We start from the raw sequence: 15,137 nt of genomic DNA, 5'->3' as shown, positions 1-15,137 counted from the left end.
TGAGTTTCCTGCATTTTTTGTACCTGGAAACTCAGGATCCAGGCGAACGAGCAGGTGGTCGGATGTTTTAAAAGGTTTTCACAGCAACTGTTGTTATGACTCAAACCTGTGGAGTGGTTCAACGTGTGTGTGTGTGTGATGCAGTCGTGTGGGTGAGAATGATGAGAAAATCTGTATAAAAACTGGGTTTGAACATCGATTTAAAATATGCATAGTACATCATGTTTGTAAAAATGTAAAAACAAGCTAAAAAACAAGAGAAAGATCTTTACAATATGTGGGCGCAGTAAATCCACAGCCTTGAGTTCAGCCTCCGTGACCTCTGACCCTTGATATTTGCTTATGTGTGACTGTGGCCTTGTTTTAAAGGATTGTCTTAAATTCACGAGCAGCTCATTTCTTATAGAAACTGTGTCAATGTGTAAATGTAATTGTTCGTTATGCAAACAAAACGATTTCATGATTTCAGCCCCTTGATGCACAAGTTCTCTAATGCAGTAAGTTGTGCTACACCTCTAATCTATGATGATGACTATACCCTCTCACTTCAGGATGATGTTCAGTCCACCGCTGCAGAGTCGCCCCCCTCCTTCAAGCCCCCGCCCCCCCCGGGGGTGCAGAGGCGCCCGAGCAGACGAGATCCGCTCAACAAATGCCCCTCGTCCGAATCCTCCCACTCGGGCTTGTACTTCACGGCCCCGCCCTCCCGCGGCCATAGCAGAGAGTCAGGACACGCCCCCGCCCCGCCCGCACCACGCCCCCCATGGGAGCCCGCCAGGGACCCGGTGCAGGAGTACGCCGCCGTCAGAAAGCGAGATCCTTCGCTGCCGTCCAAGAAGGAGCAGGTAGCAGCTGCTCAGTTGTCCATGGTCGCCCGGCACAACATTGGCCCTTTTCCCCGGGTGCAGTCCCCCAACAGAGGCACCAAACCCGCCGCCCCTTCCCCTTCTCCTCCACCCCCACCTCCGCTCCCTGCTCCCCACCCGCCTCCATCTCTGCCCCTCAAACCCCTGTCCATGTCCAAAGCCTCCTCCGCCGCCTCCAAGCAGCGGTTTGTCACGGTGGAGGTTCACCGGCCCAACGCCGAGCCCGACGTCAACGAGGTGCGGCCGCTGCCACAAGCTCGAGGTGAGGAAGGTGGATCCCGGGAGGTCACGAGTTCAAATCCCACATGTTTCTCCAACAATTACATCATGTTAATTAGGTATAAATTCCCAGAGCCCAAGCTGACACCCTAACAATTCTTATTTATATATTTAGTGCAGAAAAGAACCAAACTGAATTTTCTCCACTCGAAAAAAAAACGAGTTCCATGAGAACACTTTTGCCAGGAGCCGATTCTTCTCCTCCGGTGAATCCAGAGTCAGAATTGATGGTGCAGGTCCCTCGTCACTCAGCGGTTTACTGGAGCGTTACTGGGACAGATAACCAGCTCCTGTACCGGAGGCAGAGCTACTTTCTATCAGTGCACCTGCTGACTCAGCTGAAAACACGGCCACAAGAACACAGAACCATCGACGTACAACATTTATCGTCTGTGAACGAATCTCTGCTTCCAGAAACATTTGTAGTTTGTTGCTTGTTGTAAAACCTGGGGATTCAGGTACAGTCTGATGTATTATATTGATTATAGGTTTGAGCTTAAAAACATATTTATAATCTGACTCAAATACGAATTTACTGATTAATTATCCAGAACATTGTACCATATGACCTCTAAATGGATAAATCGCAATTACTTTTAAATCCGTTTTTTATTACAAATCCCAAAAGCTGCCAGTGCCATTTGAGAAAAAAGCCTAAACCAGTGAGAAACTAGAGAGCCCATAGCTCCTGGGCAGAGGTTATCAAAGTGTTTACATACAGAGAGACTTTAAAAACCAGTCCATGTTGGTTGAGCCTCCCTGACGCCATGTCTCTCCCCCCCCCCCCCTCCCCCCCTAGGTGGCGCCCTGTCTCAGCTGTCAGACAGCGGCCAGACCCTCAGTGAGGACAGTGGCGTGGACATAGCTGAGTCAGCACACCTCAGCAAAGACAGCAGCCCCCATTCCTCACGCACCCGCCTCCCCCGAGACCCCCAGGGAGGCGGGGGGAGCAACCCCTCCAAACCGGTGAGGGGCTGGGAGGGGGGGGGGGGGGGGGGGGGGGGATCAGTTCAACGGCGGGACATGAAGAACGTTCTCAGTCGACCTCGGTGTCTGTGCACTGTTGTGTTTCTGTCTCTGTAAGGACTGATTCCAGTTGTAGACCTTGAGGACAGAGCGAGGACAACAGTTTAGAAAAAGACGTTTGTGAGAAAGTGGAAAATATTTCTGGAAATCTAAGACCTCTCTTCGGCAATAGAGGGCATTTGTTAAAAAGAGCGAATGTGTTTGGTAATTGAAGATCTTGTTGGGAAGATGAGATTTTGAAAAGTGAGGCCATCTGTTGGGACGAGGACGAGTTTTGGAAAGTGTCGACGTCGAGTCCGATCGCTCACCGAAGGCCGTTCAGAGGCTGAGGTCGGTTTTAATGTTAAAGCTGTCGAGCAGAACTTCTGTGACCTTCTGCCAGTGAGTAATAAACAGTCTAACATGTATAATCCTCTAATGAGCAGGAGCCACACTGCTCTTAATTCGAGTTTGCCCTCCAAATGGCTCCATCGATTCAAGATGGCTCCACCCGAATCCAGGATATCTTGGCTTCATTTCTGGATCATGGGAGGAAGTAGAGATGAATTGTCCATTGTCGTCTTCCTCTGGTGGTTTTCCTGTTTTCTAGTGCACGGAATTTGGCCCAAAAACCACATTTAAAACTTTATATTTATACATTTATATACTGATTTGCCGGAAAAAGCATTTGCTGAACTTGTTTTGAAAGAACTTGAGAGTCCTGCACTGCCAATTTAAGGGTAGAGTTAGTTCGTTAATAATTTAAGCTGGAATCAGTCCTCACAAGCGTGGAAGTACAACTGTGTGTGTGTCTGTCTGTGTGTGTGTGTGTGTGTGTTTGACAGGTTGATAAATCAATGTGATCTTTTCCTCCACAGTCCTAACTGATCTCTTCTCTCCTCTCAGTTTGTTTCTTTTGTTTCACTCACTGTTTGTGTTTGATTTCTCACTCACGTCATTCTCCCAATCACACGCTCCATCGTTTACCTCATCGCTCAAAGAGAGCAGCGCCAATCAAACTCTCAAATCGCTCTGTGGTTCTCACTGATGGATCGGGGGTGGTGGGGGGGGGGGGGGGGGTTAGGATCGAGGCCTGTTCTAGGGCTGTGTTGTGAGGCAGGAGAAGTGAGGGCTGAATGGACTTTAGGGAGGGGCGGAGACAGGAGCCAAATGATGACTCGTGAAAAACTTGACTAATAAGAAGTTTGTTTCCGTTCATTCTTCTGTCAGTAACAAATAAACAGTGGGTTAGCTGGTGCAGGATATTTAAAACTAAGCTAGAAGTCTCTAAATTACAGTTACATAGATGCCTTGTTAGAAATCCACCCGATGACCCTGTGGGAGGCAGAGAAATGGCTATTGTTTGTGAATATGTTTGGTTTATGATTGAGTATAAGTGATGTACTTCCGGTGGTATAACTTGTCGTGTCCCTCACCTCAGCCGGGGCTGCTGGAGCCCACCTCGACCCTGGTGCGGGTGGCAAAGAGCGCCGGCACCCTGGGCATCGCCATCGAGGGCGGAGCCAACACTCGCCAGCCGCTGCCACGAATCGTCACGATACAGGTGAGAAATAAAAAGCTTCACCTTTTATTATATCAGTTTTTTTTTTATTCCCCTGTGATGGCGCCACTCGCTCGCCCTCCTGGTGGTGACTCGATGTCCTTCAAGGCGTCGTGTGGTTTCAAGCTGCAGCTGAACTCACGCTGACACTCGGGCTAATTCAGTCCTCGCTGCTGCTCGCACAAAGATGATTACAACTTTAATGGCCTCCATGAAAAGGCTTGAGTGCCGGGAGACGGAGGCAGGTCGGCGCAGTCGCTATTCCAGTGCCCGGCAGTTGGTTTAATGTATATGTTGATATTTGAGGATAAAGGCAGGAGGCACTCTGAGAGATTATAAAGCATTTTCTATACAAAAGCTAAAGACTGAGGCCGAGTCCAGATATGTTTGTGTTTATAATTTAGAAATCGAAGCTCTGTGGAGTCGCACAAGCTACATTTTTTTCCTTTTATGTGTGTTTTTTAGAAATACTGGAAATTCAAATCTCCCGACTGTGCAAAGTGGAATCTGAAATATTGAAAGCCAAACTGGACCCGACGTGTTAGTGGCCCCCTGACGCACACATATCTGTATCCTGTGTGTTTATTTTGCAAGTCAACAAAGCGTCAGATCAGGACCGTCTGCTGCACTAATGATTTCCCCCCCGAACACAAAGAAGCAGGAGTTACAATTTAAAGATCAGAGGCGGACTATGAGTCCAAGGCGTTTTCAGAGCCGTCGCTCAACCTCCGACTCTGCAGAGGTGGTGATTGAAATAAAACAGGGTTTGCTCTGCTGATTGCAGGGGAGTGTGTGGGGGGGGGGGGGGGGGGGGGGGGTGAAAAGGGATGGAAATCAGCACATTCATAATCAAAGTGTGGGCTGAAAGAACAGGAGGTGTGAGGGAAGGAGGCGAGAGCGTTGCCCATGAGAGGAGGGATGAGGCAACTTCAGAAGCTAAAGAGCCAAGTCAGAGTGTTCCAGCACGATACAGCGCAGTTACACTTCTCAGCCTCCAGGGAGCGCTGTGGCAGTGCCGGCCATATTATTATCTCTATTATAAGTTTGTGTTCGGTGCTGTTATTTATGGGCTTTTCAGGAGAGTCGATGGCTTGTCAGAGATTATCAGCTACAGTTTTACACATTTTTCAATCGTAATATTTTTGTTTTTTTTGCAAAGAATTATTCTATAACCAAATGAAATGTTGACTTCTGAAGATCAGCTCTGCAGCCACTGATCTGATGCAACAGTGAACATCACAGAAATGTCTCTGCAGGACTAATTAACTCAAAATCTCTTTTCCATTGAACAGAGATAGAGTTTGTTTAAACCATCCCGGCAGGTTGAGCTCCCAACGTTTAATCAGGTTCAATTATTCATCGGCCTCTGATTACAGCTGCGTGTTCGTTTTAATTGCACAGATTTCACCTGAACTTCTCTTTTGTCTGGATCCAAACACCATCGATCATCAGAGGAGACGTGAGCGAGCTGCTGCTGCTGCTGCTGCTGCGTCCCCGAACAATAACACCGTGTGGCTGCACTGGTATTTATTAAGACATTAATAACATGGCCGCCTCCAGGTCACTTGTTAGAGGAGCGGAGGGCGATTTTTTTTTTCTGAGCTGTTTTCAAGGTGGAAAAATAAGCTGCTAAAAACTTTGCTCTGACACCTGGGAGACGCTAACTCAGTGTTATTAGGCCCTTGAGCAAGGCACACAATCTGAACTACTTCTCCCAGTCAGGACCAATCAGATTGACACATTTTCTTTGCAGGGGAGTTGTTGGCTTTTGTTTCTGGCTATTGCTCTCTGCTGTATTCAGAAGCGAATACAGCAGAGAGCAATAGCCTCCAGGGAATAGCCCCCCCCCCCCCCCCCGTCTTCGTGGGGCGCCAGGTCTCTCACCTCAGGTCGCCTCAATCACGGCGGCGGATGATGAAGCACAAATGAGTGAGCGGCCTCCAGCCAGCCGACCGCTATCAAGTCCCCCATCTCCCCTCCGGAGGCGCCAGGCCGGTATCATCACCATCTTCCCATCACGCCGCTCCACTAGCTCAGGGTAATTGTTGTAGGCTCAGTAAATAAGAGAGGAGACGATACTGCTGCTCATAATGAGGTCAGCTGCAGGAGTCAAGAGGAGGAGAACATGAGAGTGACGAGTGGGATTTGTTTTTATGTGGCACACTCCTGATATTTTATGGATTTACAAAGTTGTTATTTCTGAAATTTCACTCCAAAAAGAAAAAAACAGCAGGAATCCTCTTTATTCTCCCTGTTTTAAAAGGTTTTAAAATGTTTTTTTGTAAATGTAAAAGTTCTGCAGTGACATGATCTTCAGAGGTTTCCAGTAGAAAGGCACATAAAGCTCTTTGCTTTTTGCCTCGTGCCATAAAAAGTAGACTTCATTATGTAAATCATGCACTGCAGAGCCAAGCAAAGCAAATGAAAGCCTGGTCTGACTGTGATTAAAGATGCAGAGGCTGGAGAGGAGCAAAGACGGAAGTCCTGACGTCCTCTGACACGAATATGACTTTAACAGTGATGTCAAGTGTCCTGAGGATTTAATTTGTCCCCAGCGGAGTCGTCCTTGATGTTGAAACAGAAGCAAACACCTTCATTTCAGTTCATCTCAGTTCAGACTGTGTCCACGGCTGAGGAAATTGATGGCGCTCCAAAGTTTTACGCATTCCATCTGGGATTTATTGGGCAGAGATCTGCTGCTTCATGCCCGGTGTCTTCTAATGTCCCCGCCAAGGAGCCGAGGCTTCACGAATGAGACCTGAGCCGTCCTGCGGTTCTGAGGAGATTCACGGTGTCGCTCGTGAGGAGGGAGAGGAGACGTGTGAGGAGGGAGATGAGACGTGTGAGGAGGGAGATCTGACGTGTGAGGAGGGAGATGAGACGTGTGAGGAGGGAGATGAGACGTGTGAGGAGGGAGAGGAGACGTGTGAGGAGGGAGAGGAGACGTGTGAGGAGGGAGATGAGACGTGTGAGGAGGGAGATGAGACGTGTGAGGAGGGAGATGAGACGTGTGAGGAGGGAGATGAGACGTGTGAGGAGGGAGATGAGACGTCTGAGGAGGGAGATGAGACGTGTGAGGAGGGAGATGAGAGGTGTGAGGAGGGAGATGAGACGTCTGAGGAGGGAGATGAGACGTGTGAGGAGGGAGATGAGACCTGTGAGGAGGGAGATGAGACGTCTGAGGAGGGAGATGAGACGTGTGAGGAGGGAGATGAGACCTGTGAGGAGGGAGATGAGACGTGTGAGGAGGGAGATGAGACGTGTGAGGAGGGAGATGAGACGTGTGAGGAGGGAGATGAGACGTGTGAGGAGGGAGATGAGACGTGTGAGGAGGGAGATGAGACGTGTGAGGAGGGAGAGGAGACGTGTGAGGAGGGAGATGAGACGTGTGAGGAGGGAGATGAGACGTCTGAGGAGGGAGATGAGACGTGTGAGGAGGGAGATGAGACGTGTGAGGAGGGAGATGAGACCTGTGAGGAGGGAGATGAGACGTGTGAGGAGGGAGATGAGACGTGTGAGGAGGGAGATGAGAGGTGTGAGGAGGGAGATGAGACGAGTGAGGAGGGAGATGAGAGGTGTGAGGAGGGAGATGAGACGAGTGAGGAGGGAGATGAGAGGTGTGAGGAGGGAGATTAGACGTGTGAGGAGGGAGATGAGACGTGTGAGGAGGGAGATGAGACTTGTGAGGAGGGAGATGAGACTTGTGAGGAGGGAGATGAGACGTGTGAGGAGGGAGATGAGACGTGTGAGGAGGGAGATGAGACGTGTGAGGAGGGAGATGAGACGTGTGAGGAGGGAGATGAGACTTGTGAGGAGGGAGATGAGACTTTTGAGGAGGGAGATGAGACGTGTGAGGAGGGAGATGAGACGTGTGAGGAGGGAGAGGAGACGTGTGAGGAGGGAGATGAGACTTGTGAGGAGGGAGATGAGACGTGTGAGGAGGGAGATGAGACTTGTGAGGAGGGAGATGAGACGTGTGAGGAGGGAGATGAGACTTGTGAGGAGGGAGATGAGACTTGTGAGGAGGGAGATGAGACGTGTGAGGAGGGAGATGAGACGTGTGAGGAGGGAGAGGAGACGTGTGAGGAGGGAGGTGAGATGTGTGAGGAGGGAGATGAGACGTGTGAGGAGGGAGATGAGATGTGTTGAGGAGGGAGAGGAGACGCGTGAGGAGGGAGATGAGACGCGTGAGGAGGGAGATGAGACGTGTGAGGAGGGAGATGAGACGTGTGAGGAGGGAGAGGAGACGTGTGAGGAGGGAGATGAGAGGTGTGAGGAGGGAGATGAGACGTGTGAGGAGGGAGATGAGACGTGTGAGGAGGGAGAGGAGACGAGTGAGGAGGGAGATGAGACGTGTGAGGAGGGAGATGAGACGTGTGAGGAGGGAGATGAGACGTGTGAGGAGGGAGATGAGACGTGTGAGGAGGGAGATGAGACGTGTGAGGAGGGAGAGGAGACGCGTGAGGAGGGAGATGAGACGTGTGAGGAGGGAGAGGAGACGTGTGAGGAGGGAGATGAGACGTGTGAGGAGGGAGAGGAGACGTGTGAGGAGGGAGATGAGACGTGTGAGGAGGGAGATGAGACGTGTGAGGAGGGAGATGAGACGTGTGAGGAGGGAGAGGAGACGTGTGAGGAGGGAGATGAGACGTGTGAGGAGGGAGATGAGACTTGTGAGGAGGGAGAGGAGACGCGTGAGGAGGGAGATGAGACGTGTGAGGAGGGAGATGAGACGCGTGAGGAGGGAGAGGAGACGCGTGAGGAGGGAGATGAGACGTGTGAGGAGGAAGATGAGACGTGTGAGGAGGGAGATGAGACGTGTGAGGAGGGAGATGAGACGTGTGAGGAGGAAGATGAGACGTGTGAGGAGGGAGATGAGACGTGTGAGGAGGGAGATGAGACGTGTGAGGAGGGAGATGAGACGTGTGAGGAGGGAGAGGAGACGTGTGAGGAGGGAGAGGAGACGTGTGAGGAGGGAGATGAGACGTGTGAGGAGGGAGAGGAGACGTGTGAGGAGGGAGATGAGACGTGTGAGGAGGGAGAGGAGACGTGTGAGGAGGGAGATGAGACGTGTGAGGAGAGAGATGAGACGTGTGAGGAGGGAGATGAGACGTGTGAGGAGGGAGAGGAGACGTGTGAGGAGGGAGATGAGACGTGTGAGGAGGTAGATGAGATGTGTGAGGAGGGAGATGAGATGTGTGAGGAGGGAGAGGAGACGTGTGAGGAGGGAGATGAGACGTGTGAGGAGGGAGATGAGACGTGTGAGGAGGGAGAGGAGACGTGTGAGGAGGGAGATGAGACGTGTGAGGAGGGAGAGGAGACGTGTGAGGAGGGAGAGGAGACGTGTGAGGAGGGAGATGAGACTTGTGAGGAGGGAGATGAGACGTGTGAGGAGGGAGAGGAGACGTGTGAGGAGGGAGATGAGACTTGTGAGGAGGGAGATGAGAGGTGTGAGGAGGGAGATGAGACGTGTGAGGAGGTGCAGGTTCAGAGGAAGCTTCTCATTTCGTGCATCAACTGCTTCGCACTGAACGTCTTCTCTCAGTCTGAGGCCTGATGTGTGTCTGGTGAATTAATGTTAATGTGCACAGTGTGTCTTTCTTTCTTTGTGCTAATGAGGAACCTTTGTATCACAATGTTGGAGCTCAGGCACTGAGGCCTTCCTCTGTTTGTGGTGTTAACGGATCAAAAGTACGGATGTTAAACTCGATTTCTTTGTGTTGACGACTGTATTTGATCAAAGCTGTTTTTATTTCTCAGAGAGGAACACAAACCAAACTTTTCAAAACCCTGAACGATGTTTTTCTCTGTCCCTCTCTTCCTCAGAGAGGAGGGTCCGCTCATAACTGTGGCCAGCTGAAGGTGGGTCAGGTGATCCTGGAGGTCAACGGGGTCTCCATGAGGGGCCGCGAGCACAGGGACGCGGCGCGCATCATCGCCGAGGCCTTCAAGACCAAAGAGAGGGACCACGTGGACTTCCTGGTGACCGAGTTCAACGTGGCTCTATAGCGGAGCGGAGGAGGGGGGAGAGGAGGATGACGGGAACAGCAGCAGCAGCAGCAGCAGCAGCGAGGGAGGAGCGGTCGGTGGAGAAGATCAAGGCCCTGACATCCAAGCGTCTGTTGGTTTCAAAGGCACAACTCGTTAAGATGGACGTGAACAAACCACCGCCTCATCTCCGGGCCCCGTCTCTCGTCCCGTTTCAACTCCCGAGTCGTGAAACTCTCATTCAACAGCGATGGTCTCCACTGTGATCTCTGTTCAGGATTCTCCTCCAACATGTTACCTCCCCACTGTGACACCTTATGCACTACCATGGGAAACAATGAAACCTGTTTTTTTTTATTGTGTTGAATCTCGTTGGACCTTCTTCCATTTGAAACCCTCTGGAACGTCTCGTAGCACTCGCCCTCGTTCCCTCGGTTTCATTCTGTTTTCCTGCTTCTCTCCAGGAGACGGCTGCACAGACAAGACTGTTTCACGCTCATTGCAAGCTTGGGTTTGTATATGTATAAATGAACAAATGTAGATACAGATGCGTATATATATATATATATATATATATACATAATGTACACATAAAGATACTCCTATATGAATTATAAATCTGTAACCTCTGTTGCATCAACATATAGTAATATATTTCAGAGATGATAATTCAGGCCTTCACAGACACATTGGGAACATGTCAGGCTGACGGCAACACGCTCATATTTATATTTATAACTTCATTCATACGAAGATGCATCGTTTTCTGTTTCCACTTCTCCAGCGACTCCAAACCAGCTCAGCTTTCTGCGTCACAGCATCAGAGGAGTTTAAAAAGGGGAGTTGACCCTGTGACCTGCAGCTCGCGGAGTTAAATGAATTCAACAATCAACACCTGGTTTTGTCAACGTGAAGCAGCGGCAGAAAACATTCGAGTAACTTAATGCAGCTCTGATTTAAAGTTGGGAGAGTTAGCGAGAGTGTTTACAGTTCAGCCGCTAGATGCAGATTAGATATTTGACCCACTTCCCTGAATATGCCTACGTTTTTTTTTTTTTTAAATAAAGATCTATTCATTAATTATTCCCTGAGAAAATTGGTGAAAATGTCAACAAAAAAAAGCCTTATCCTGAATTTCCCCTTCGTCCAGATACACACACACTGTCATGGATTCCTTCTTAGACCGTGTCCCAGTTCAAATCAAATCAAGAGGATTAATACACTGACCTGCGATCACCAACAACAAAGACAACAAAAAGCTGGGTTTGATTTTCATGAAAATTGAATTCACTGTGCCTGTAGTGGCACAGTGTAGTGGGATTCAAACTTTAATGAGAACCTGTCATGTTCCCTGATTCGCACTCAAACACAATCCTGTCGTGTTCAGATAAATTCTCTCTGGAGACATTTCTCACATTCGGTCACTTTCTGTGGGAGGTTTCCTCACAGGGGCATAAACGGACCTGCTGCTCCACCTGCTGAATAGCAATTGATGATTTTATTTTGTAATTTCATAGTTTTAATTATTCCCGCCCTGGGGGGGGGGGGGGGGGGGGGGGGGGCTCGCTGAAGCCAATGCTCTGCGCAGCAATTACTCCCGAGGAGCGAGTAATGAGACGTTTAGAGGACGACACCGCCAAAGATTTTAGAGACACTCCTCCACACATGCTCACTCATGGAACACGTGTGTGTGTGTGTGTGTGTGCACATATTTTTTCCATTTATAGAAAAGCAATTAGGAGATAAGCAATCAGGTAGAGTGAGAGAGAGAGGAAGACAGAGGAGGAGAGAGTGAGTCGAGAATCCAAACGGGAAGTGACTGTTGTAGTGGAGATGATTTGCTTCCTCTCAGGAAGCAGGGGAGCGTGGGGGAGAGCGTGCACGGCGTGGAGAGCGTGCACGGCGAAATCATCGTCCATGTGTCAATCTCACAAACTCACGTCAGGCTGCAGGTGGAGCTGTGTGGAGCAATTAATCAGGTGTGTGTGTGTTCAGAGTGTGTGAAGAGTGTTTTCTTAAGCAGGAGACGGAAAGTGAAACAAATGCAGATGTCATGAAGGGAGCTGCAGAATGAGAGAGAGGGGTGGGGGGGGGGCGGTCGTCTGGCAGTCTGAGCTCTGTGGAGAATGCCAACAGGGCAGCTCTGTGACAAACTGCCGTCACACTCCTCGGCTGTTCTGCTGACGACGGAGAGAAGTTCGCTCGTGCTTTCTGTTTTGACAGTTTATCTGCTGTGCTCCTTCAAAATGTGACGTCTTGGAACCGTAGAGAAACAAAGTGAGGGCTGCAGGTTCTTTAAAGGTCATCGAGAGGCCAGACCACGATCTGCAGATAGACTTATTTAAATTCATTTGAAGTCATTTCATAACATGATTATTCAGTCTGTATGAATGGATTTTGGCCTCTAAACGGTGCATGTAAACAATTCTTACTTTCCTCTGGATGCTTTTCACTCGTTTTTCTGTCCCAGTGGTGAATTCATCCTCCTTTTAGCTCAGTTTTGGTCTCCACCAGCTTGTAAGAAAGACATTTGTCTCATTAGCTCCTACGTGTTCTACTGTTTTTAGCAGCTCATTGTTTGTGTGTCTTCTGGAGCTGGACAGGTCGTGCACAGCGGGTTTCATCCGGGGTTCTTTTCTGAGAAGCAGCTGCTGGAGTCGGCGTTGATGAGACGTCTGAGACTCGTGCACAACACAGATGGTCTGCTCGTGCAAGAAGTGAAACAGTGAAGGCTTCTCACTCACTACAGGCTAATCATCATTATAAAACCATTATGATGCCAAGGTGCATGCACACCCTGGCTTTGAAATGGAGAGGCAGACGGATTTTTCGAGTGTTTCTCCCATAATAAGGTGACTAGTTGCTGCAAAGTTTGGATTCCTCCTAATGCACCGAGCACTTTAAATCGAGCGCCTGCATCTTCAGAACCGAGCCTTGATCGAAAGCTTCCACGTTTTGAATGAAAAGCTTTGTGTGTTCCAGAGCCTGATGAATCATTCATAAACGTTCAAAGACAAAAGGAACGAGGAGAGAGACTGAAGCAGAATATCAGGAAACCACCAGAGTCTCAGACACATGAGGTTTCACCAGAGTAAACAAATCATAAACCTGCGTCTGCAAATCATATTCAAATTAAGACTTTAACCATTAATCCTGCTGCAGGGTTTATAAAACCTTCTGGTGTCGGTGGCTCCATTGACAAGTCAACTGGCTCGGCCTGTTTATATAAAAGCTCTTATTCATAAATGCAAATAGTTTGTTGATTTCCATGGTCTCTGAAAACGCCCATTAACATGATTAGAAAAAAAGGTCTTTGCATATTCAGCACTGGAACAAACAAAATGCTCAGAGCAACAACAGGCGAGCAGACTTAGAATCCATGATGCAACTGTGTGTGTGTGTGTGTGTGTGTCTGTGTGTGTGTGTGTGTGTGTGTGTGTGTGTGTGTGTGAGAGAGAGAGACAGAGTTGGACACTGGTTAATTAAAGAATAAAAGCCTGATAGAAACATTTGGTCACCGATGAGATTATTATTTGAAGTAGAGAGTCAGAATGCACAACTCATGAAAGCACATTTAAATTCACAGGATTCAGTTTTTATTTGGAAATTCCACACACTCATAAATATTAGTTCCCTTATCATGCCTGATTATAATTTTTCTTCTAATAAAATCCTTTTAATTAGAATATCTATCTCGCAGTGTTAAAGACATTTAAAACTAATTCCTGGATCTGCCCCCCCGATACATGTATTTGGTTCTTTCCTGAACCACACAAAGGTTTTTGTGTGATCTTTCTTACGCACAAATGGAAAGGGATGAAAATATTATGTCCTTGGCAGAGATGAAAAAAAACTGCTTAAAGAAAAAGTGACAATTCTGATGAGTTAGAGTAAATTTCCAGTCAATAAAAACAACGCAGCTACAGAAAGTAAAAGATAAGATGAAATGTTCTTTCTCTTCCCATTGACCTGAGAATCACTGATTCAATCCCTGCTATTGCTCCTCGTGTCCATCAATGCCAAAGTTCCCTTAAGCAAGACACTGAACCCCCCCCCCCCCCCCCCCCCCCCCCCCGACCCATGTTGCTGGTTCCCTGCTCAGGTGAAATGCAGATAAATGCGAACACGTCTCAGAGAACGAGTGAGAAGTCGATGACTGTGAAGTTCTTCAGGAAAACGACAGCCATTGTGACATTAACCCAAGTTTACTGATTGAGAATCGTTAAGAGTCAGACGGTGGCTCGGGGGCCCCTCCTCTCTTTGCCCCGGTGTTAAAGGGCCACGCAGGCGGGGGGGGGGGATGATGGAGGGAAGCAATCTCATTAATCAGACGCCAACACGGAGAGGTGGCGGCCTCGGCTCCAACACGAGACACGACGGCTCAGACATTGACTTCACCTGCGAGTCCCCCCCCCACCTCAGAACCACTGCTTCCCAGTAAAGGTCAGAGCCGCAGCAGCCATCAGCCCCTGTTGACCCCGTTCATAATGTTTGTTTGTTTCACTGACTGTGCCTCCTGCTCCGTCAGCCCCTCCACTTCATTTCATCCGCCTCCGTCCTCCAGCTCCTCCGGCCGTCTGCCTGCTTCCCTCCACATTTTAAATGAGTGTTGTACAATGACATGCTGTTTATACAGAAAGTGTGTTTAATTTTTCAATAAAGATACCTGCACAAAAACAAGGCAAGTGGTCTGCTTTTATTTTGAAGGGGGGGGGGGGGGGGATTCTGGATAAAATCCTGGTTTGCTTTGATCCAGAGAAGAGAAATCCACCTTGTGCAATGATTTTTAAAAAGCAGAAGTTTTTGGAGAAGCTAGTTTGAACCTAAACACTCGTGCACAAACCCACAGACATGAAGAAATGCTTTTCCCAGTTTGCTGTGGGAGAACGTGATGATGAAAACCCTTTGCAGAAGGACAGAGATTCTTTTAGCAGCCAATTGATGCCTTTATGTTTCTTTTGTCATTTTTCTGCATCGTTCTGTTTCCTTTCATTTATAAAACTTGTCTCTTGTTCTTTTTTTCCGAGTCTTAATTGATTCATTTTTCAGCTTCAGATTTACTCGGTGTTAATTGCTGTTAGATTTTTTGGACATTTATCAAATTAGCAATAAATACAACAGATGTTATCAAGTTAATATTGATTTTATCACTGGGGTGAGAAACGTGACTCGTGCACCTTCTGCTCTCAGCCTCTCAAATGTAAACACTTTCTCTGCCTTTCCTCAGTTTTAAATATTTGCAATTTTTGATAACTGGTTGGATAAAAAAGTGAAATATTGATTTTCCACTTTATAATAGGAAATGGTACTGGGTGCACAAACCCCAGTAGATTAATAGGAAATTCAAATATTGATCGATTGCAGCTCTTCCACGATGCGAGAGATGATTATGCGGGGGCTAATTTTCCCTTTCTCATATGTCAGGTTTATGAGATTTAACA

General features: G+C 48.3%; 1 protein-coding gene across 1 annotated transcript in view; it reads left to right on the top strand.

Moving 5' to 3' along the window:
- Positions 1-9,786, top strand: part of whrna (whirlin a) — a 92,052-nt gene extending 82,266 nt beyond the window's left edge. The window contains exons 10-13 of the mRNA XM_053410982.1: positions 552-1,128; positions 1,945-2,111; positions 3,592-3,714; positions 9,535-9,786. Of these exons, the coding sequence (XP_053266957.1) occupies positions 552-1,128; positions 1,945-2,111; positions 3,592-3,714; positions 9,535-9,717 (1,050 nt within the window). The 3' untranslated portion in view covers positions 9,718-9,786. The remainder of the gene's footprint in view (positions 1-551; positions 1,129-1,944; positions 2,112-3,591; positions 3,715-9,534) is intronic.
- The last annotated feature ends 5,351 nt before the right edge of the window (positions 9,787-15,137 follow it).

This window comes from Pleuronectes platessa, chromosome 19, assembly GCF_947347685.1.
Source record: "Pleuronectes platessa chromosome 19, fPlePla1.1, whole genome shotgun sequence".
Classification (NCBI taxonomy): domain Eukaryota; kingdom Metazoa; phylum Chordata; class Actinopteri; order Pleuronectiformes; family Pleuronectidae; genus Pleuronectes; species Pleuronectes platessa.
The sequence above is the reverse complement of the archived record's forward strand: the minus strand, read 5'-3'. Positions and strand labels throughout refer to the sequence as shown.